This window comes from Pagrus major, chromosome 2 (assembly GCF_040436345.1).
Source record: "Pagrus major chromosome 2, Pma_NU_1.0".
NCBI lineage: Eukaryota > Metazoa > Chordata > Actinopteri > Spariformes > Sparidae > Pagrus > Pagrus major.
In genome coordinates this window covers 24,469,034-24,494,298 of record NC_133216.1, presented here as the reverse complement: position 1 = coordinate 24,494,298, position 25,265 = coordinate 24,469,034, and the positions used below count along the sequence as shown (strand labels likewise).

Sequence of the window (25,265 nt, the reverse complement as noted above, 5' to 3'; positions counted from 1 at the left end):
ACGTACACATACTTTAGCACTTCACATACGCTCATGTTGTATCAAGATCTTCCAGCTCAGGGGTGCCCAACCTTTTCCCCTTGGAGGGCCAAAAGTGTCACTCAGTGGACCGCGGGCCAAAAGCAGACACCCGATGTATAAAGATGCAAAATGGTACTGTATGTAACCCCTGGGAGGCAAGTCAGAGAAAAAAAAACAACTCTGGTGATCAATTTTCCAAGTCATATCTAACTAGTTTTCTATTTATGTATTAAGTATGTAGGGGGAAAAAAAGTCAGGATAATCTTTTAAAGATCCTTAAATTAGTTTTCACTTGCCTCTCTGAGCTTCTATAACATCCTTAGTTCCCCTGAATTGACTGACATCCTGAACATATATAAGATATATATAAATGGACACAACAAGCTTTCACTTAGTGGTAGGATTAGTGTTTTTTTTGTAGTGTCTGTATGTATGTAGGGGAGAAAAATAGTTTGAAATGGCTTCCTTAAAACGGATTCTTTAAGGCTGTAAAAATACAAAACAACTAGTAAACTGTTTTAGAAGATTTTTTAATGTTTAATTCTGAGGCACAGTAGTACCCAAAGAAAGGAAAAGAAACACAAAAGGCAATCCATTTCTTGACCCTGTGCTGCCTCTTGTGATACCTGTAGTGTCCCTTCAGTTAGCTTAGAGCTTTATTTTCACATTTAGCATCCACTTCATTTACCTACAGCATTCAGTTTTACACCAGCAGCCAACAGTTAGATGCATGTCAACACTAAAATACCACAGACTTAACTGTAATTCAGAGGCTGAGCAGGAAGTGACTCGACTTCCACCATGACCAGACTATTGCTATTGGAGTTATTCAACAGTTTCATCACTGTCACATTGTTCCAATGTAATTCTTAGTTGGCTGGAGCATCTCATGCACTGGTTCACCTTTTATGTACAATAACACACTCAACGTAGCACTGCACACAGGGTAAAAAATATGTACCCGGCCAGAATACACACAATACACCGTACACATCTTTAAAAAAAAATCCAAACACATTCACATTAACCATAAAAAGACAACACTAATGTTCCTCCCCAATCCATTTTCACCAGTTCCTCTGGTTGTTGGGAGCACAGCTCACACACATCAGGTGATATCTTACATACACCACGTGAATATTTCACCTGGAGGAGAAGGCAGGACTTCTGTAAACAGCTTGTTTGTGTTTTTTGTTTTTCCTCTTTAAATATAAATATTAATACTTGTACTTTTATGAACAACAGCACAGTGGAGTGCTGACAGAAGGCGGGGGGGCATAATGAGCTGCTAGCGTTTAGTCTCATGCTGCAATAAAGCCTCGTTAAAAAGAAACTCATCTGCTGAGAGAACAATACCATGTACAGTGGTTAAGAACGAGACACTGCTTTGGAAAATTAGCTTAAAACATGAAAGAAAAAACATCTTTAAAAAGAAGCAGGCATCGGTAACTCAGAGGGGCCTCTGGGACATTTAGATGTGAGAGAGGAGGCCACGGATTTGGCGTATCCCGCTGATAAAAAGTGCGTGTAGTCCCATGCGATATACAGTATGTCTGACAAGCAAAACTATTTACAGAATGTACACAAAGCAACTGGGTGGATGTCTCCTCCGTCATGTACAGCAGTCTGTCAGCTGATCAGTCGGACAGAGGAGGAGAACAGACTTCACTCCGTCTTAAACAGGAATGATCCGAGCAGGTTCACACGGTCCCAATCACTGGCTGATACCTCGATTGGTGTAGTAGTCGTAGCCATTGTCCCCGTACAGCTCCTCAGCACTGCCAACTCCATTCCCCACCTCTGGAGGGCGCCAAAGGATTTTAAAAAAAAGTCAGTGAACTGTGTGATGTCATCACTTTCACAAGAAACCACAAAAGGTTGACAAACTTAAGATATAGGAGACATTGAATGAAAAAATGAATGAGAAGCTGATGGAGAACCTCAAACTTCTGGCACTGATGTGACTCACCTTTGACCCCCAGCACTAGGGGCTGTCTAGACAGACTGGGGCGTCTATAAGCTCCCCTACACATGACGTAGTCTCCAGTGGGAGGGTTTATGGGGGAGGTTTGGTGCATGAAGGGATGGATGGATGGATGAAGGAGGAGAGGGGCACAGTAGGCAGAGAAGTGGTGGGTAACGAGGGATGCAATGGATGCATGGAATAAAGGAAGAAGTCACACTGCTGGTAGCATGGACAGGAGGTGGTGCACATCACACAGGCTGCTACTGGGGCTGACCTTCAACAGGGAAGAGAGGAAGAGGAGGAAGAGTAGGAGAACATTCACAGACACTCAGACGGATGCATGCTGGGATGGAGTGACATGCTCGCTGGGCGCCTGAAACTCGAAAGGCTCATTCCTTATATTTAAGATAGAAGTTTGAGAAACTGGATATGCTGATTTTTCCAAAAAGCAAAGGGAGGAATTTATCTCAGAGTTCAGGAGCCCGAACAACAACAAGAACAAGAACAGGCTACAAAACATCCAAGAGTGACAAACATCTTACCAGAGAAGATAAGTTTCTCCTTCATCACGTTGAGGTCTCTGCTGGACCTCCTGACGGCGGCGCTCAGCATGATCTGCTCAGGGTTGTAGCTGCGCATACCGCTCGTCCGATACCTGCGGGGGGTCACACGTGAGGTCAGAGATCTCCTCAAGACAATAATGGTGCTACTAATATTGCTGCCTCTACTCTCATCATGCAGATCGGGGTCAGGTTTTTGCTCTACAGAGGGAGGACATTTACATTTTTGGAGTAGGTGTACAAACCCAGCTCTTTTTTTTAAAATGGAAAACAAATGTTTGAGTATTTCTTTGAGCTGCTGACTCCTGAAGTGCAGCTACGGTTTGTTTCATCTGATTTGGTTTAAAGGTGACTAAATGGAGAATATAAATGCAGAGTATGGAGCTCAGTTTAGGCTGACACAACACAACACAACACATCATTTGCTTCTCATGTTATCAAAGTGTATAATGAGCACTAAAATACGGACACCACTTTCTGATAGGGTCCTTAATTATCATGTTTATGTTGCAACTGTCGGCTTTCTGTTTGGTAATAAAGTTATTAATGTAGGTAAACCATTAATACATGCTTAATAATAAGTCTATAAATTTATTTTGGTCCTGATCCTCTCCAGCCCTCTTTCAGAAACTAAGGCCTAGTCCACACGTACACAGGTATTTTTGTAAACTGAGCGTTTTAGCACCGTTTCAGAAATAATCTGCATCCATACAACAAATGTGCTTGAGGTTGTTACCAGGAAGCAGATTGTATACTCGGGTCGGTTGTTTACCTACAGAAAATACTATGAATGAGTCAGGGAAACATGACTGCTCTTCAGAGTGTTCTCTATTTTTTTTATTTTTTTTCGCTGCATTCATTGTATATTTATTGAAAATATCCTCTGAATTCATAATTAGTACAATGTCATAAAAAAAGAGAACATTTTGCTCTTCTCCATGAGGCAGTGTTCATCTCATCAACATTTATTAGTTGCACATAAAGTGACTCACTGGATTTAGCTTTGAAATATCAGTCGCATCAGATGAATTCATTTCCTGAATGTAAAACCGGTGTCCTTGCTTTAATGAAAAGAGCCTTAATTTTAATTAACCTAACTGAAGAACATTAGTCACAATGAACTGCGACTAATGCACCGAGGCATTTAGAGACAGAAATGCAAACAGGAGGGCTTTTATTTCATCAGCATCAATAAAAGCTAACGCTTAAGCACTTCCCCTGATGAATGAATTCCCGTAGTTCTTCTTGGACATTTAATCGGTTGTCTCAATTAGATGGATAATAAATTCTAAATCTCATTGGTGACTTAACGCAGTAGATATTTTGCGCTGTGTGGGTGGAAAGCATTCATTTTGTTTAGCCCACAGAGATAAAGACGTGAGCTCCTCCCTCGAGAGGAAAGTGGCAGCAGTGCAGTACAACGATTCAGGTGAGACGGTAGTAGTGAAAGAGAGAGAGAGAATAAACATAGAAAGATAGTGGAAGTAAGGTGGAGAGCAAAATCAAATGGAGATCAATGTCATAGTAGAGAAAGTATAGAAAGAAGATAGAAAGAAAGCAAAAGAATGCATCAGACAAAAGAAAGATAAAGATAGTAAAAGACAGACGGAGGGTGAAAGAAGAGAAGTATTCGGGTCAGAAGAGGTGACCCAGTTACCTGATCATGTGATAGCTGAGAGAAGATGCCAGAATGCAGCAGAGGAGGAGAAGAGCATGCACATCAGGCAGAGGAGAGAGGACGAGGAAGAGGCAGGAAGGACAAAAAAAGGACAAAAGAAGGCAGGAGACAAGAGAGGTCAGTTTAGAAGCCAGCAGAAGCTACTGAAGAGCTCGGCTAAGCAGAGCAAACCTGCACCGGACCGTGAAAAAAAAAAAAAGAAAAGAAAGAAAGATCGGTGCCCTCCGTCCCCGAGATGACAGGAGGACGGGCCATCTGTCTCTGGAGTCATCACAGAAACAGACAAAAGCACACTCTCCGACAGAGGAGCAGAAATATTAGAGGAGTGTGAGGGGTTTATATGTTTCAGCTAGGAGAAAACATGCTCGTACAAAGTACATCTTCTCTGAGGCCACACTGAGGTGTAGGGGGAGAGAACAGCAAAAATACATCATAGCAGCTTATGAAACCACATAATACACACATGTCGGAGAAACATAACTTTGTGTGTTTCTCGCCTTTTTCTTTTGAAGGTCATTATTGTGAAATCAATAAAAAAGTGATTAAAATGCAAAGAAGCTGCATGAATTGTCTCCTTGGTGTGTATGTGTTTATGTATATCAATAACTGCATGATCCATGTTTGTGTAGCATGAAGAAAGTACATACTCGTATTTCCTTCTACAAACCCTGTGTTGTATAATGACAAATAAATCGCCTTGTTACCTTGGTAATTACGTATGAGCTGTTATTTTAACTATCTGTTGCAGACAAAGACATATTTACTGAGTAAAAGTGTGAAAGTGTGATATGTACTCATGTGTGTTTGGGTGTGAAAGAGCACAACAGGAGAGAAAACACAAACATTTACTGCATTTACTTTCCTCTTCATAAACCAGCAGGGGAAAAAAAACGCAGAAACATTAACTCTTGTGTTAAAACTCACTACAATGATTTGACTACAGTTTTATCACAGAGTGAGTGGACTTACTTCTGGAAAATGAATATTCCTATGACTACAGCAAAGGAGATGAGGTCTGCAGACACCCACATCAGGCAGTATTCATCTGGTCTCTGGAAACACACACATGAAGGGTTTTGGTAGGTCCGGGTGTTAACAGGTTCATGGCAGGGTTCACCACTGGGTGGAGCTTTAGGTCAACAATATAATCTCTAATATGAGCAGCAACATTCAAACTGTCTTGAACAAGAATCTTTAAATTTGTCATGTACAGTAACAAAAAGGGGAAAACCTTATTAATTAAGTAAGTAAGATGGTATAACCATAATTTGTGAGGGATGGCCTTCATCTGTCCTTCCTTCTGTCTTTCTATCTGTCCGTCCTTCCTTCTTTTCCTTCTCATCGTCCTTCCTTCCTTCCTTCTATCCAACCTTCATTCCTTCCATTCTTTCCTTCAATCTGTCCATCTTTCCTTCCTTTCTATCTCTTCCTTAATGTTGCTTTCTTGTGATGTCTTTCTTCCTTCCTTTCACTTTGTTGTTGTTCTCTCTCCTGTTTGTGATGTTTTTCTTCTGTGAGATGTTTCTTATTTTGAAAAGCAATAAAAGGTGACTTACAAAAAAGAAAAAAGAAAAAGAAGAAGAGGAAACAAAAGTTTGTCCTGAGGAAAACTGATGTCCTGAGGATAAATATTCACCTCCATTGGCCTTAACAACACTGAATGGCAGAGTTCACTTTCACAGTTCAAATGAACAGACAGTGCTCCAGATGCCTCGGCAGTTCGAACTCCCCCTGAACCACAGCAGGGGGGCCTGGGTCACGTTCACATGTTGTCATACAGAGCTCCCGTATGGCGATACAGACGGGAAAGGCCAGGCCTGCAGACTGCAAAGACGCGGTGGTGGTGGAACAATACCAGAGCGGCACAGTGTGGGTGCTACCCATGTTGAGCCGAGTGAACTAGAAAGCCATGACTCATCCACTACAGGATACACTCCAGTGATGATGCTTGCCTTTCTACTGTGCTGGGTCCTCAGATGAGTGTTAAAATCAGATGATAGCATGTTCAGTGCAGGGAATAAACAGACTAGATGAGCTCGGTCGACACGTAGGTCCCATTATTGTCACCCGTTAGAATCTAGTTTAGTCAGGCTTAGTCCAATAACATCTACAATGATTCCACCTACAGCCAATTTATGAAACCTTTTTACTTTATTAACAAAAAAGCCAGTGCTTGATTTTTAAGTGATACCTGCGAATTTCCAAGCAAAGAAGAAGAAAACAGTTTATGTGTTATGGGTCCTTACCATGAGCCAGATGGGGTAAGGCACCTTATTGAGGATATGTGGGGCCTCTGAGGAGACTGCAGACACCCCGCTGCACCAGAGCACTGAGTACAGCCAGGGCTCGTTGATGGTGTAAAGGGTGAGGTTGATGTTGCTCTCGGAGAAGTTTCTGAAAGCAATCACACACACTCAGGCACAGCTTTGAACAGAAACCCATGTGTGTTAAGGTGCCAACCTGATAACATATCAGCTTTGTGTGTGTGTGTGTGTGTGTTTTTACCTGATTTCCTGTGTGCTCGCCTGGTTGTATCTGAGCAGCAGCCTGCTGATGCCAGACTGATGAAGAGTTTGAGGAGTCAGTTTGTCCACTGAGGTCTGGATCAGACCAGGTGCCAGCTGTCTCACCTGAGCTCTGTGTTCATCTGGAGTCCACATCACCTACACACACACACACCACTAATGTTACACTTGAAGTGGTAGGGTCTGAATTCACACGACTAGTAACAGGGAACACTCTGCAAGATTAATTTATATATCTATTATTAGATTTAATTCACATTTAAACCCTTTAACCCCACAACATGCTGTGGAGAGCCTTCGGTCCCTATATACTCACCAGGCTCTGAGGGACCCCAGACTGCTGCACAGCTTGCAGTGTATCATTGATCCAGCTGTCATAGCAGGGGTGCTCTGGAGGAGGTCTCCTCAGCCTGAACACCACTGTGCTGTTGTGATAGGAAGCCAGCTTTAGAAGCTGCTCCAGGCTGCATACACTCTGGTTGGCAATCAGATCCTTCTCATGGGGGGACAGGCTGTTCACCGTCCAGAAGGGGTCATCCTGAAAATCACGAGGATCACACATGTGTTTAATAAGAGTGTAATATCATTGGTTTTATTGTTTAAAATACAATTACTGTATAGTAATAACGTTCCTGCCTGTAAAGATTCTTTTGGAAACCTGTTGAGAAATATATATGAATTCATAACCCTCTGAGTTGCTTTAAATAGCAACATCCATCCAAGTGTTCTGTAGAGCGTTTGGACAACGCCTACGGGAAATAAAAATAGTTGAATGTTCTTCCTCATTTCCTTCATATCCTTTTTTGCTTCACTGCTCCCTCGTTTCTTGTCAGAGCACGCAGGAGAATCAGATCAGATGCTACTTATATACATCCTCCATGATGTGCTTCACTTTACTGATTAAAAAAACACTTAATCTGTCTTGATTGTGTAATCAAAGTGTCAGTAAAATGACAAAGCTTAAGACATGTTTGGGCGTATGGAAATCAGAGTATGACAGTGAGTTGTCATAACAGCACAGAGAGGTAGCTTTTTCTTGGAGTACAATCTCCTCCTGCTACAATGTCCTCCACATGCAACGTAAATAGACTGAGGCGGAGAGTGGAGAGTGGAGAGGATAATGAAGATTCAAACAAATACTGACATATCAGAGGCATAAGAGCAAAGTGTCTTTCTACAACAATCTGAAGTCTCAGAAGAACATATTTAAGAAAACACAAGATGAGTTCAAACCTACACAGTAAGTGTAAAGATTTAGACATTTACAAATGCTAGCTATAGCAGTTTGAGCGAGTACAAAAATATAGAGAACAATAACATGACTGGAGGCTATTGCACAGGGACTAAAGTGGAACACAGCAGAAAGCCATGTATCTACATCACTGCATCTTGCACCACATTCAAATATCCCTTAGAAACAGAATATGAAGATAAATGCATTCACACAATCTGCAGGTAATGGCTGCAGGAGAATACAACAGTAGAGTGGGAGTGGGTCATTTCTCCACTTCCTGTGGACGGTGCAGCATCATTATGCAGGAAGGAATAATTGGGTACCAGAACAAGCAGTATTCCTCGTTTGTCGGTGTGTTTTCATCCTGTTTGGCCCCACTAGTCTCATACTTCAGGCAGGTCGAAACAAACAATTACTTTGAAGCACTAGTTGACCCTTATCCTCTCTGCATACAGGAGAGCATCTCTACAGCATTAATGGATGAAACCAGAGGATGTGATGAAGTATCAGTGAGAGAGGAAACATGCTGAGGAGTACTCATGACTCAATGGGCTAATGACCTTTATCACACACACACACACACACACATCACACCGCACCACGTCATGCTGTTAAATAAAGCTGAAATGGCTTCTAAACTCGTCATCAACAACAAGTACCTTGAGGAACCACTGTCCTGCGTTGAGCTGCTGCAGATCTGTCCAGTTAAAATGTGAGGCGTCATCCGCCTGTCTGTCTGGGAAAACCTTCTCTACGTCTGTGGTCCTCTGCAAGGTGTGGTCGTGCATCAGGAATGGCACTCCGTCCACACTAAAGATCAGATGGAGGTGCAGACTTTTAACATGCAAGTCAGCTAGTTTATCATGACGGCGTATTGCCGCCAGAACAGAAATGGAAAGATGGATCAGTATCACCTTATAAAGTGAAAAGTTTATATTTATAGCAAGATGTTTTCACGTTATAACATAATACAAACTTATCACGTTAAAATAAAAAGACTTCTCTTGTTATTACCATATGCTTGTTAAAATATAAAATGTTTCACGTTATGTCAAGATTAATAATACATTGTTAGAAGAAGGAAGAGTTTCATGCTATAATGTAAAGTTTATATGGTGTAATAACGTCAAAATATCCTATTTTAACATGAAAACATCTTGCTATAACAATAAACTTTTCACGTTATAACATGATACTGATCCATTTTTCTTTTGCTGGCATGGCAGCAATAGGCTTCCGTAGTTATAATATTTAGTATTATACATCGTTTACAAAAAATCCTTGATTCTTATTGGCCAGAGCGCTGTTATTTTTAGAGAACTAAGTAGTGATGTGTGTGTTCATACAGCAGTGTTTCACTGTGTAATTTTCTATAACATCATATACAGGAGAGGGGTTTTCCTCTTATCACTCAACTAGTGCTGCTCACATTCTTATAGTAATTCAAACTGAGTGACCACTCACACTCAAAAACGACTGAAAAAGGGATCAAAGGTAACTTTTCTGTATCGTGTCGTGTTTATTAGAGGAATACAAGCTCTCAAAATGACAATTACTTAAGACATATGATAAGATAAGAAAGTTGTTTTGAGGGTAAACTCTTGAAATCACCTCAAACAGGACCAAAAGAGAAATCGAGAGCAGAGAAGACAATGTGAGGTTTTTTTAATTTTTTTTTTTTAAGAAACTGCTGCTTCTCAATATTTGAATACCAAATGACTTCCCCCCTTTTTTAGTTCAAATCGGCATGGTGTCGAGTAAACACAAAGACCAGACCAAGAATGAAGAAAAAAACCCTCCTATTTCTCAATATTTGCTATTCAAAGTGTGTGTGTGTGTGTGTGTGTGTGTGTGTCCACGGTCTGCTGCAGGAGTGGAGTCTCTCTGTCGCTCTGGTTGTCGTCAAGTCTAATTACTCAGCACAGTCAGGAGCTCACCTGTCAGCAGGCTGCACCAATAACACACACACAATCAACTCCCTTAGGACTGAAAGTGAACACACACACACACACACAACTGTTTGTCTTGCATTGCTTGTGAGGGCCCTCATTGACATAATGCATTCCCTAGCCCCTTACCCTAACTATCAGAACTAAATGCTTAACCCGACATTTTACTCTAACCTTAACTCAAACCCAATTCTAACCTTAAACCAAATCTCAACCCTCAAACAGCACTTTGAAGTCATGAAAAACATGTCCTCACAACGCTGGTCCAAAAACGCACACACACACACACACACACACACACACACACACACACACACACACACACACACACACACACACACACACACACACACACACACACACACACACACACACACACACACACACACACACACACACACACACACACACACACACACACACACACACACACACACACACACACACACACACACACACACAGCACCATTAAAGCAACACTCCCCATCCCTACACAATCACTCACCCCCCATCACTGCACATGCATGAGTGGACATGTACACCCACTATCCATCATATACCAAGGCTTCTTCTCAATCCACCCTCCCCACTTCCTCTTTCTTCCTCCGAGTGAGTCTCTCTGAGCTCAGCCTGTCATCTCTCATTATGTTGGTGATGTCCTGCCTCCATCTACTGACTGCTGATAGACTGATTCATAGACTGACTCTTCAAATACTCTGTTTTACTTGCTTTTCATGTTGAAGGAATATTACTGCTTTGCCTATTCCTCCTTTAAGACAGTATTTTCTGATAGACCTCATAATCCACTTTATTAGATTATAATAGCTTGAACAATGTACTGCAGCGGGATATCAATTTAATAATTCACCTTTTCATGTCTTAAATGTAAGCAACACATTATGTTTTGATTGGTCATATGTATTCCAGTTAGATCTTACAACTGGTACTTAGAGGTTTTGGTAAACCAAATATATGAAAGAACAACTAAATAATCCTTCATTTGTTTGGCTTTGTCGTTACGCTGTATTGATCGCGTGCGTGTGTACCTGATAGCCACGTCAGCCTCAAACCCAGTGACGTTCATCTGCAGAGCTCGCTGAAAGGACCACAGTGTGTTCTCTGGAGCGAGCTGGAAACACACACACACACACAGTAAAGACAAACAAACACCATTACATGTAGTCCTGTAACAATTACCTAATTGGTGGACTTTACGGGAAAAAAAAAACATGACGGACACAATGTTAGATGAACAAAGCAAGTAGTTCTAATTAATTATCAAGTAGGTTATGTTGCAAAGTAAAAAATAAACATCACTGTAGTTGGATGTATGTGAAAATAGACTTTGCAAACAAGGGAATGTTGTGAAATCAAAACGTCAGGGTAATGATCAATATCGAGTCAATAGGTTAAACATCACTTACTAGAAAGGCATCCTCCCCTCAGACCCTATGAGTAAAGATAGTGACTAGTAGGATAGGAATGATGCTGAAATCAATACAGAGACCTTCCTGGAAACTGATTCTAGTCATGTGTATTTTTTTTCCTTGTGGAAGTTTCTCACCGCCCTGCAGAGCCGCTCCTAATTTTAGATTCCACTGTAAGGATCGATCACTTTACACAAATACCACAAAAATCAGGGTGTGTGTGTTTGGGAGCCTGTGAGTAACTGTTATGAATAACAAGGAATCCACCTTCCCTTTCTAAGCAAGTGTTGTACAACACCGAGCCAGATATTGTGCCAAGTACATAAATCTTCCTTCAGGTTAACATTTAGAAGCAATAACATTAATCCAAGCAGATAAATCAAATATAAAAATGCACTTTGGTGTGCATGAGTCATACATTAATGTGGCCTCTGGATGCATACTTAGCTAACAGGCTACAACAGGCTTTCTAACAGTGTGGTGGAGTCTACAAAATCTGATCTGTGAGAGGGATGCTGTAACTGCTGAAGACACAGCAGTGAAAATGGTCTCAAGTGATCTCTAATCAATTCTCTTTCACGTCGAGCCGCCAAGTCATTGTCAGGCAGAACTTCACAAAATCCATATATTCAATATATTCAATATATTCCTGCCATACATCATGCAGTGAGAGCTCCAGGCTCCATGCTTTCACTCAGTTACGTTTGTGCACTATTTTCAGTTGCACAACCACAAGGTCATTATTAGACAAGAATACCCCTGGGAAGTACAGGAGAAGACAAATGAATGAAAAACACGGGGAACACATTTCTATAACGCTAGCACAATTTCTCCGCTGTCTCCTCCCCATCAGAGTAAAAGTAAGTTAAAGGATCCATATACAGAGTGGCTCATTGTCATGAACATAACTGAGGTAAGGGGGTTTACCCTCTGTAAAGCCAATGTCAGGTAGCTTAAAGTATATGGCAGTGTGAATACAATTTGTGACCTCTATCATCTGATTGGATGATTAGAGGTCAGGTGACTGACCATGGGGGCCCCCTGATGGCCAATAACATCGGGGCGTTGTTTGAGGGTGGTGGGGTCCATGATGCAGGGAGAGGTGATGTAGAGGGGCACCACATAGAGTCCCAGTAACACACTGATATACAGCAGTACGACCACCACCTGGAATTCTGGGAGAAGACAAGATAATTAACAGTTAAAGGTGATATTATTACAGAAGTGAAAAGAAAAGTTGAATGGAAACGGGGGAAATGGTTAGCCTAGCTTTGTCCAGTGACCAGAGACCAGAACCTCACAAGCTCACTAATTAATCTTGTATCTTGTTTGTTTGATCTGAACAAAAAACATGTAAAAACGACAATCATAAAGAATGTAGACACAAAATTGCCAAGCCTGTCTCTTTTTAGTAAACATCCTAAGCATGGACATAGATAAACAAATTCAAGCTACAGCACCAACATTCATGAGAAAATGTTGATTTGAAATATTTTATGTTTTGATTTGTACCCAAGAGAACATTTTCGTGTTTAGTTTTCAGAGCGATGTGTGATGCAAGTAATGTTCAGTACCATTTATAACTACTCACAGTGGCCATCAACATTAACACAGGGGGCCAAGGGGATACACTTTCCCCTACATTTACCTTAGTGTAAGTGAGTGATGCGGTGTGAGTGTGTGTGTGTGTTTGTAGGTGGACACACAGACACACATGCAGGGTAATGTATTTGTTTCAAGGTCAGCTCCAGGGTGGGGTTGAGTGGACAACTCTTGTTACACACAGGAGACTCGCAGCCTTCATCTGCGCGCACACACACACCCTCACATCCTCTTTGGTATTCACACTCCACTCTGCATTAAAGCAGGCTGAAGTGGGAGTGAAATGGCCAAGACCTTTTCATCGCGTCAAATCTCTCCAAAAGCACAAACTAAAATGTAATGAAGGACAAAAGATCCCTTTTATTAGTTTAAATGTCTCTCACAGTACAAAGGACATACTGCCTTGTCCAGTATGAGGACAGTCATAAAAAGGAAAGTTCTGGAACTAACAGCAAGTGAACGTATCTCCGAATGCATCTTTAAATGAATGAAGAGTGTTACTTCTAAATAAATTGTATGATTTACATGACCAAGCATTTACAATGCTATCTGGTAATAATTTCATTCAGAAGACAGAAAAACTGCTGAATAAATGATACTGACTTTCATTTATGTAGACAGTGATCGCAGCGAGAGTCTGACTACACACCAAGAGCTGCTAATCCCCAAAAAGGGTCCTGTGCTCCGGGTGAAAACAATCCAAGGTGTCCTGGCTGGAAAACATCACATGAGCCTGTAGGAATGTTCGTTATCTCTGACACCCTTTGTGGAGGTCCTGGCCTCTGTCTACATAGTGTTAATCATTCACCACTCTTCCTGTGCGTGCACGCGTGTGTAGGATATGGATACAAGCAGGTGAGTGTAACTCGTATGCTGTGTTGTAGAAGAAAACATACTTGTTTTTTCAGAGCGGGCGACCTGTCCGGCTACAATCCATGACAGTGCTGTGATCGCAGCGAGAGCCCCGATGTGCAGGAACGGACCTGTGGCCTGGACAGAGGTGTGAGGCAGATGATGTAGAGAATTGTAGACAAAGGGGAAATAAGGGAAGAGAATCAGGGTTTACGAGAGATGACAGCGAGTAAAGGAGTAGAGAAACAAAGAGAGGCTTAAATTACAGACATTATCGGCTATTCAGAGATAACAGCTATAATTTGTAGAGGCATTCAATTTTAATGGCGTCAGTTTCAGTGGAATTGTGCGTCCACTCCGATAATCTCACAGTGAAACGGTAATCACATGCTTCTCTCGACTCCTTGGATATTTGTTAGCTGTTAGAGATCCAGTGTGTAGGATTTAGGGGGCTCCATTGTCAGAAATGGAGTATAATATTCATAGTTATAAATAATTAAAACATACTTTACCATTAGTGCATAATCACCACAAACTAAGAATCGGTGTTTTCATTACCCGAGAATCCACTTTTTATGTCTACAGATGGAGCAGGTCCTCTTCTATAGAGTCTGCCATGTGGCACTGCCATGTTTTTACAGTAGCCTAGGACGGCTCAAGTTTTTAGAGGCCACCATAGGGAAGGGGTAATGTGAGCAGCATTGAGCTGATAGCAATCTGCAGCCTCACCAATAGATGCCACTAAATCCTACACACTGAAGCTTTAATTCAGGACAAATATGAATTGATCGTTGTGTCACTGCAGCATACATTTAAAATATTACTCTTTTTCTTTTGGAAAATGTTGAATATGGAAATGTAATCATAAACAACTCATTACACTCCTAAAAATTATCCACATACAGTTTGCTTTAAAGGATGTTTTTTGAAAGACTACAAAACTAGGTAATTATATACGATGTGTATATAAACGCAGCTGTTGCAGGTGGGATTGATTGATATAAAGACTGGTATTTGATATGAAACCAGGCTTAAAACAGGTATTTGAGAACTTTCACTGAAAACACATAGGAAGTTTTCAAACAATCTACCCTGGACTTCCTTATCCAGCCAACTGTGTTTACAGCTCAATTAGTTTATTCAGTGTTCACAAACCAATGGTCAAAGTCTAGGTTGTTGAAATAACTGACTGCCTCCACCCTCTGTATCACAACAGTTTAGTGCTCAAAATTGGCATCATCAGTGATCATTAGCAAAAGTGCCTTCAGGGTAAGACAAATTTCATTTTACTGAAAAACCTATTACATTTGATGGGGCCTGTACCAAACAAACGTGTTTTCTTACAGCTGGATAATATAATTTGTAGGTCAGGACATGCTGCTGCACTACAGGACTTCATTATAATGCTGTGTTTGTCTCGTATTTTATCTTTATTAAAAAATAAAGCTTCTGCAATTTGGATGTCGCACTTGGCCTGAGAATTTGATAATGTTTCGGTTAACTGTTCAATCCTACTTCAGGGCTTTCCTGTGTTTCAGTCTGCTAACCTGCAAGGAGATGGGGACAACATCCCACTCTTGGCCCCATGTTTGATTGACAGATATCACCCCAACAACAGTGGTGAGTAGAGCAGCGGTAACTCCTATCTGTAAAGAGAGAGGAACAGATGCACACAATCAGAGAGGCTGTCATTTTGGATAAATACATGTACACGCCCACACAAACCCACGCAACAGAATAACCCCAAATAGCTCCCAGCCCTTTCCCACCCCAAACACTGTTTGTATTTGGATTGCTGATAGCATTTTAGACCAGGTCATTTACTGAGCTTTCACAACCCTCCTGGGACTACACGATCCAAACTGTAAGTTCAGGACGAGTTCAGCTGATCGACAATGAAAGAGCACACACGCAGACACCAAGCAAACAACGTAGAGAAAGACACATATGTAAATCTCACCCATCCCTTTCTGCCTCCCAATTTTCACCAGCCACCCACCGACACACTAACACGAACACTGTTACTCATTCCCACATTTGGCAAATTACCTTATGGAGCCAGTGCAAATTCAACTGTTGCCCAAGTGCAATGTGGCAAAGCGCTAAAACCTGAAAAAAGAGAGAAAACAAGAGACACATGTAAGAGTAGAAAAACAAGTCTGCTGCCTGGCAGATCTCAACTTGCTCAACATTGCCACGTGTATAACAGTTACAATAGCTGGAAAGACATGCAAACAATTCAAAAGCTTCTAAATCACTGCCAGGGCATTATGATGAACGAAATATGTTTAACATCTGATGTTGGACTGACCATTAAAAATGCAATGTAGGTGAAGCCAGCAGCAGTGGTGGCCAGGATGGGAACAGTGCCATCACTCCACTCCCCGGAGCGGTTATAGAGGAACCTGACAGAACAAGAACAAGAATAACATTACACTTGCTGACAGCTCACCTGCATTATATCATTGTTACCCTGGGTGAAGAGTTGAGAGAATTCAGTCTTTTGTGTTTTTAAAAAGGCAGTATTCGCCATTTTCACCTTATTTAAACCAAACCTTGATTTACTTACAATTATGTAAAGAATTACACTATGTCATATTCACAATAACAGCCTGCAACAGTTGTTATTTGCTAAATGGATAGCAGGGTAATGTGACAATAAGGGTCTTTAGCGTTATCAGTTTACAACAGATCTGCAAGACAGGTAAAAGGAAGGTTAAAAAAACGAGCACCCAAACAAAACAAAAACCTTGTGAGCAACTCATAAACTACAGTAGATTGTCTGCAAGTCAAAGACCTTTGAAATGGCAACAGACACACATCAAGTATCCCCGAGCTTAATGCTTTATTGTTGCAATAAATCCAGCACAGATAAGACAGACAGCAGCCTCAGTGACTGCAGACACTATTGTTGGGCTATAGGGAGGATTCAGACCAGAGAGATTATGTGATTGTTATATTAATGGCTGAATGGCAAATTATTGACAGCTGGTTTCTGTCTTCTGGGGACCTTTAGTTTGGCAAACAGCAGCAGAGGCAACAGCAAAGAGAACAAGCCTTCATGTATCACTTTTTTTTTTTACAAACAGATACAGCCAGACATAGTTGCTCAAAAGAGTAAAGAGTGTGTGTGTGAGTGTGCGCATGTGTGCTTTGACATGTCAGTCTGGGCCTATAGCACTAATCACTTTCAAAGCCTTATCAGTGATTCCAGTGGCACAGAGCCACAGCAGGGTCACTTAGTGCTGATGCTCCCAGCCCTTTGTGAATATATTTATACTGCAGATGGACTGGGACACTCCCTGCTGCTAAATCACTAGAAGACATAAGGGCAGGGATGTCATCTCCATGATTATCTGTGCAGTCCCTCCAAAAAAGCAGGAAGGAAAGCAGGGGAAGTGGATACTTTCTATTAAAAAGTCTCCATATGGACCTGCAGAGATTAATAAACACTGGTGAGATTGAGGATAAAAAACTGGACTGTGGTGACTGATTGGGAGACTGAAAGACAAGGGTCACAGCAATAGATGTTCTGAAAAGGGTTACTGAAGGTAAAAGAGAAAAAAACAGAAGGCATATAATAGAGATTGGATTGGGAAATCACTGCATTGGGAAAGGGATGTGAGAGGAGGTAATGGAAGGAAACAGAGGATATAGAGAAAAAGGTGACATTGTGGAGGCTACTGAGAGCAGGTGGAGAGGGGGAGGGGAAAGGTAGATGGAGAGAAAGTCCAGGGTATGTGACATTATGGGACACAGACAGCAGTAACCATTTTCTACTAAAGCATGTACAGGATCGTGATTTAAAACAATACATAACATCAATTTCTACCATTAGATTGTAATGTTAATTTATTGTTATTTAAAAAGCATGTGGCAGAAGAATGTCTTGGGAGTCGTCTCAGTCGCAGCTTGCAGAATGTTGAAACTTCATCCATCAATACATCATTTTAATGTTCTGAATGGTTAATTAAGTTATTTCACCTTGAGGTATCTATTTTGAATTTCACCAACACTTATTGCATGAAATAATGGTAACTCTTGTGCTTTAATGAAAATTGCATGTGTGGTTTTATTTGAATCCTTTACTTAAAAACAAAAGGATTCTGCTAATAGGTTTGGAATAAGTTTCGCTTTTGGTTGCTTGTTATGTTTTCAGTCACATAAATAAGTGGTCACATAAAAGCAACCACCAGGGGCTGAGTCATTGACAGAACAGGAAATATTGGTCAAACCATCTCAGTTATGTAATGATGTAATCTGCAGAGGGCTCGGTGGTATCCGGTCAGATTAAGGCAGAGGACGGATTAAACAGCTGATTTAGGAAATCAACAAGCCGACAAGCATGGATACAATTTATTTACAGCCAAAACAATATGGTGACAATCTGGCTCAAGTTTGACCTGACAGCACTCAGGAACGATCGGTTATGGTTGTGTACTCACCAGTTGAACTCGTTGTAGTCGTTATGCGCCTCCCACCAGAAGTAGAACCAGACAAGCAGCAGACAGAAGGTAAAGAGGAGGATGAGGGACCACAGCAGCTCCCACTGCGCAATCACAAACACACACACACATGAATACAATTAATTTTGGTGATACTAAAAAGCACATTTACTGGTCTCTGACGTGGCAATTAATGCAGAGCAGCTGTGAAGGCTGCAAAAACAAATGAAAAAAGATAAGAGAATTCTACTGTTGTGGACAGAAAGCCATGACGCTGAATCTCTGTGGGATGAATTTGTATAACTTATCGGCTTGATAAGCACAACTTCAACTTTTACAGAAGATCTTCAGAGACCGGCAGAGTTCATTAGAAGTAAACTTATACACAAACTTTCCTACGTTGAGCACATGATGTCAACCTGGCTGCTGACCTTTGCTGAGAGTATTCCCTCACACACTTTGCTCATTATCAAGGAATTACTTTTAATAACTTCACATGCAAGCTGACTAATTACTGTCATCCTCTGCCATGAACTTTTGTACCATGGCAAATATTAAACTGGCGACATCTACAGATACAGAAACACACCACTCGGCCATACTCAAGGGCATACGTGCATGCAGGCATGCTCATCTTCATTTTTCTCAGCATACGTTAAAAACAACCCTTTTTGTGTGAGTCAGACAAGAACCGTTTGACCTTTTCATAAACCACAGAAATTGCTTATTATATAAAGAAAACTCCTGAAATAACTGGGCAGCAGCAGTATTTGCCTACTTAAAATGTAGTGTGACAAAACCACAAACAAATATGATCACATTCTAAGATAAACAAGTAGTTAGGCTTCTTGAATTATGACTTTAATTGTGTCATCTCAACACACTGCACATTTTGTCAGTAATCTTTTCTTTAGATGACCTAAAAAAAGTCACATCAAAAGGTCAACTGTAATTGTAGACATTATAGATGTCAAGTGTCTTAACATGTCCTTAGGAAGGCTAAGACTTTTAAACCAAATATGTGCAAACATTTGCATGAACAGTAAAGAGGTATTTACCATGAATCGATATGTCGTTTAGTGCAAAAATCATGTGTCAGATATATGTAGAGTTGATCAGCATTTTGCTAATTGAATAATCAAAGCAAAAATGCCCAAAATTCACTGGCCCCAGCTCTCAAAGTGTGGGGATTTGTTGTTGTTTTATGATCACTGTAACTTGAGTATTTTTTGGGTACAGACTGGTGATCCTTTTCAGTGAGAACAAAAATCCATATTGGTAAGCTGCTGTCTGTACGTTCTGCATGTGTGTATTGTGTGCACGATTGTGTCAAGATAAAGACACTCAGTTAAGCAACCTAAGCATATCAGCTTGAATGCACCATTGTTGTGTGCACCGAGGATCAGATTATTATCGCCTCGACCAGCTGATGCGACACACAGGTAAGACAGTCCGTCTGACCCGTTTTAAAATGCTCTCAGTCCCAGTATGGTTTTTTTTTTTCTTAAAGCTTTTCAAGTGCTTAATATGGAAGTTTTGAATCATGATTCAATCCACTTCCTGAAATTATTTCAAAACAGTGCAGCATTTGAAGGTCATATTTCGACCTGAGGCTTGTTTTAAGAGCTTTTCCACATTTCAACAGGAGGACCTGGGGTCAGATTTAATGTGGAAATCACGATGGTATAAAGATGGGTTATTACATTGCTGGGCATGATTATAGCATAACAGAGAGCAGTTGTACAAAAAAGGGAAACAAGCCCGGGGGAATGCTGCTCAATCCCATCTCATAAATGGGCATGGCTTCTGAAGTACATTTCAGAAGTGTAAGAAAAACAATATTATGCAAGAAGGTCCTTGTTCATCAAATAATATGGGCATCAAATAACACTGGCTGTCTTTACAAGAATGAAATGAAACTAAAAAAAATTAAAGCTAAAAAAAAAACTTTTAATAAGTTTCTATCATTACTATTAAACACAGCAAAAGCAAAAACCAAAACCAAAACAAAACAAAGCATTACCTACATTCAGATATGTCCTCTGACGAAGAGCACAGCAAATCACTCAAGTGATAAAAAGGTTAACATGGTCTCTGCGGGAGGCATCTCTGCTCAGTGATGACAAAGCACCGACTCTGGTTCCCATGGTCCTTAATAACTACCTGGGAGATTGTTAGCCCCCCACCCTTTCATTCATGCACCCACCTCCCCTCCCCTGTGGATTATGATGGATGCATCCTGAGATGCCCCTGAGAGAGAAATTCATGTGTTATGCACACTGAGGTTTCTTTAATTAATCGGATAACCTAATCAACCCAATGTCATTACTGAAATCTGATGCTGATGATTTTATTATCCATTATTAACTTGCACTACAACATTGGCTTGAATATAGCAATTATATACAAATCTCTTGAGGCAGTATTAATTTATGCTGTGTCCATTTTTTCTACTCTACCACCCTTTTCTTATCATTACTACTACTATGCACATAATAAAAACTGACAAAAACAAAAGTGCAAAGGGGAGATCATCTTGTCTCACAATCAACATACAGTTTATTCCATCTTTGATTTTAAGTCGTGGACATTTTGTATGTTTGTAACAGCCAAGTAGAAAATATTTAGCTTTGACAGTTTTTCTAAAAGACAAATTACTTTTCTTAATCTCTCTCGTTAGGTCTGATGTTCTCTCTCTGTTTGCCAGCTAACTCAGCAGCAGTGCTTGTTCAGCCTGCCTCGACTTGGCCTGCCCTAGTGACATCACATTACCATTCTGCATGGCTGGCATTTTATCCCATGGCACAGACTGACAGTGAGGCAACAGAAATCTATCAGACCACCATAATCTCTGGGAAGTGTCTGACTAACAGCGTAGGCTCACAGTCAACTGTGCTTTGTTCGAACAATTACTCTGATTGGTGTAGTGCTGTTCTGTTCTCCCTTGGAGAAATCATAGAGGACAAAAGGGACAAGTTCTCCTTGGAAAGACTCAGAATTAGCTTGAATTTAAATTAAATTATGGGGTGTGCTGTAATTAAAAAGTAATTCAAAAAATGTTGGAATGACTTTTAAAAAACGATCAGGGACCTTTTCTGAATGTAGTCTAGACAGCTGCGATGGTTAGGATTGATTTTGTTTTCAGAATGGTGAGCAAATTAGCTTCCTAAACCAAAAATACTGAAAAGGTACAGAAGAATGAATAAGTCCTACAGAACAAATGCCACTGGTAAAAAAGAGGGATCAAATGGATCAGGAAATATTCATTGCAGAATTATAAACACTCATATTAAAACAAACAAAAAAAAAAAACATTCCTGAAAACCCTCCAGTTGCACTGTACTCTCTGAACTCAATGCTATAAAAAGACAATTTTTAGGAATATATCTAAAAGGATCTACAGCCCTTTTAAGTGTTGCAGAGTTAAACAGTGTTCAACCATTTTTATTAAGGGATTGCACCGAGGATTTGGAGCAAAACTGTTAAGAACCAGAAAAAAATGTAAAACTGATATTATATATAACTGATATATCATTGCTGACTCATTACTGCGCCAGAAGAAATTGCCTCAGTTAACAGCTGGGAAAAGCAGGTGTGTGGAGAGAGAGAGTAGACAACTTTGGCCTTTGTTCAAAAATACACAATTTTACCTTTCTGCTTCCCCCTGTAAATGTATACGTCTTGACTTTTAACAGCTCAAAGCAAGCCCAGTACAGTACAGTACAGTACATTACAACTGAAGGAGCCAATAATCTTGCAAAGTTTAAAGTGCCTCACATAATTCTGGGAAGCCTTCTGAATTATAGCACTGATTTTCTTGTTGAGCTGACACCATCAAGCTTTTCAATAAACACCTGTTTGAGCTCCACTGCCTCAATGGTGGGTCTTAGACAGCCCAGCATCAAGTGTTTTAGGTTAAATCTAGTTAACGGAATTTAAGTAATTAGTTTTAGTAAATACCTCGCTAAACAGAAACCATACTCCTGTCCAAATTTTGCAGACCTGACGGTAATTTGTGGTAAGCTTGGTAAATATTGTCTTTAGTGCATGGTGAATATCATTTGTGGTGCCAGGAGGATAGAGTTTACCAAACCCATTTACTGTAGTTACAGTAGATTACTTATAATTTAAATAGATATATTTTTTTAGGCTTTTTGGCACTTTCTATGTTGTTCTTTGGGACAAGCTGGTGGCCATCAGATTAAAACCATGTAGAAAATATGGCCATATTAAAACGTGAACAGTAATTCAAGTCTTTTATTCTATAATGGTCACAGAGATTTTCTCTGGTATTCGTTTTGCCTACTTTTCCCTGTGAGGACAGCTGCTAATGACATTGTCAATATGACTGAATGACCTGTGCACCCTGTTTTACCTCCAAGAATGCTTCAATATGTCAAACAGGATCTAGCCTACAATATAAAGTTATATCCACAGGATGACTTTTACTCACACTCGACAGCTGCTCTACAGCACAGTGCATACATGCATGGACAAACACATGCTTGGTTACTTAGTGTACAAAAGAAAACACAAACACATGCTGCATGGTTACATAAACAATGCAAATGCTAATACTATCTACTCTGATTTGCATCCAATTTGCAGGTCAACCTTGGGATGAATATGGAACCAGAATGCATTGTTCTTTGACAAGTGATACTAAATAAATAAACGCATTCACACATTGAAACTCTTGAAGCCCTCTCTAGATTCACAAGTCAAATTATGTATTGCTGTGTTTATGTGCAAATTTATTCAAGCTGTCAAATCTACACATGCAGCTTAACTCCAGCTCCCTTAACAGCAGTACACAGGGAAAGAAGCACAGCTCAACAGCCTATAAATCACACAGCCAAGCATGTGGATTACTAGTGTAACAATAACTGCACACAACTTCTTTTTGTAGAACTGCAGTATGAAGCAACACGAGAGACATAATGAAGCATGTTTGGGTGTGTGCTGGTTAACTTAATGTGTATGCACTTTTTGAAGAAAGTGTCCTTGCATCATGTACAGTAGGTCGCTATGTACGGTATCACAAGACAACACTTTTTGCGCTCGACTGATTATCTGCTTCAGGCTATGATATAACTCTGGAAATGACAATGCATGTTGACATACGGCAAGATAAGACATTAAAAAAGACAAATCGTAACCTCTTGTATCCTCTTTTAACTGCACTGTAACCTCCATGCGCTACATTCAGCAGTACACTCTTCCATCACATGCACAGTTATTTTTTCAGCATCCCATTAAATAGCAATTCAGTCAAATAACAACCCACTGCAGGCACTGTTTATTCTCCCATCACATGTGCAGCCCACACTACTGCCAAGACTACTGCAGTGTCTGAGCCAAAGGACTACAGTGAGGAAAATATTATTAAAAGTATTAAATATATTCAAACAATTAACCAGCAGATAGTAGCCAAAAGCCAAGGACACAGTTTATAATTTGTAAACAGCTAGCTAAATATGTCCCATGTGGGATGTAGCTTGATGATAGTCCTATTTAAGGATTTCTTTTATCAAACTCGTTCCATTAAATTTTGGCAAATTAATCAACTCATTTATTGGAAGTTCAATTGAAATAAACTCTTTCCAGCATGGTAAAGCTTTTGTTTCTAACTGCATATACATGTTTAAAGATGTAATATGTAGAATAGGCCACCTGCCAAATCCAAACTCAAAACAAAGAAGGGACAACATGTCACCAGAGCAGTCGCTAATTTCAGCAAGCTGTTGCTGCCGTTGGCTAGTTAGCTCAGTTAGTCATGCAGCTTGCAGTCCGGACTGTGAGCTCGTAAGACTGGGGGCATGTTGGTACTTGCACCACTAGCACTAGTTAGCATGACAACTTCAGTAGATATTTCTTTAACATAATCCACAGACATATCATCAAAGCTACATGTTGCACCTTTAACAGCACCTGAGCAAATTACCCCTATATTTCCATTATATTCATGTCATATCCTATTATTTCCCATAAATCCCTTGTAATCCCTTTGGAAATGTTCACCTTGATTATACCCAGAATTTGCATCCCCATACTTGAGCTTAGAGAAAATTTCAAGCAGGCTGCTATTTAGTTCAAGTAATATGTTTCTGTATTTATCGGATATAAAATATGACAGCAGACATTAGTCTCCTCTACAAAAATAGACAATTAACATTCATGTATACAAACACTAAGTTACTGTACATATATATGGTAGAGATCATTTCTAACCAGATCATTTCAGTACAGACCTCTGCTACCATATAGACAACACACAATTAAACGATGCATTCAATTAGATGGCAGCTTGACTCAGTATGCTGCCACTGAACATGCCAACACTGTGGAGAGAAAATATGGTGTGGGATGGTCCTGAATCAACTCACTGTCAAGAATAAATACAGACAGATCCAAACAAACACAAACATGTTGGTGCGTGCCAATAAACTTGAAACCTCAAGTAAATGTAGGAGAGACATTTTCCGCTCACATACCGCTTTACAAAAAAGAAAAAAAAAAAAAAGCAAAGCTGCTTTAGCTGTTCATGTTCTGCTGACGGTGCTTCTTTCCCTGTGAGGCACAGTCAGGCCGAGCCTCACATGCCTCTTTGCCTCCATCTTCACTGGATTTAACACCTCGGTCCCTTGTCACATTCCTGAACATATCCAGATAAGTCCCTGGCATTTCACACACTGCTGCTGTGCACAGCTCTATAATGCATTTATACCAGCAGAGCAATGCACACAATGTTAACGTGTATGCAAAGGTAGGAAGGTGGCCCTGATAACTGAAAATAACCAAATACAGAAATAACACCGTAAATGTATTTTACTGACAAAAATGTTTAATTTTCTGATACTTAATGCGTCGCTTTATATGGAAAGGCAGTCAACATTGTTTGCTGATCCTTAATTGCTTTTTTCATTTTAACCATCCTTAAATCTGATCACTTCTTTGCTGTGAGAGGGTCACATGCGAGAGGATTTTTGTCACAGTATTTGTGGTT

General features: G+C 40.3%; 1 protein-coding gene across 2 annotated transcripts in view; it reads right to left on the bottom strand.

Annotated features, from left to right (window-relative positions):
* Positions 1-534: 534 nt before the first annotated feature.
* The window catches only part of gdpd5b (glycerophosphodiester phosphodiesterase domain containing 5b), a 46,466-nt gene continuing 21,735 nt past the window's right edge, over positions 535-25,265 (bottom strand). The window contains exons 3-17 of one of the 2 annotated variants that reach the window (XM_073485606.1): positions 18,260-18,363; positions 16,126-16,219; positions 15,864-15,923; positions 15,362-15,460; positions 13,859-13,952; positions 12,390-12,535; positions 10,980-11,062; positions 8,644-8,794; positions 7,067-7,288; positions 6,731-6,888; positions 6,472-6,619; positions 5,195-5,277; positions 4,205-4,219; positions 2,530-2,642; positions 535-1,821 (exon numbers count right to left, since the gene is read on the bottom strand). In XM_073485606.1, coding sequence (XP_073341707.1) covers positions 1,736-1,821; positions 2,530-2,642; positions 4,205-4,219; positions 5,195-5,277; positions 6,472-6,619; positions 6,731-6,888; positions 7,067-7,288; positions 8,644-8,794; positions 10,980-11,062; positions 12,390-12,535; positions 13,859-13,952; positions 15,362-15,460; positions 15,864-15,923; positions 16,126-16,219; positions 18,260-18,363 — 1,656 coding nt within the window. In that variant the 3' untranslated portion in view covers positions 535-1,735. Of the gene's footprint in view, positions 1,822-2,103; positions 2,262-2,529; positions 2,643-4,204; positions 4,220-5,194; positions 5,278-6,471; positions 6,620-6,730; positions 6,889-7,066; positions 7,289-8,643; positions 8,795-10,979; positions 11,063-12,389; positions 12,536-13,858; positions 13,953-15,361; positions 15,461-15,863; positions 15,924-16,125; positions 16,220-18,259; positions 18,364-25,265 lie in introns of those variants that run through there. The other variant, XM_073485597.1, reaches the window with a different exon arrangement.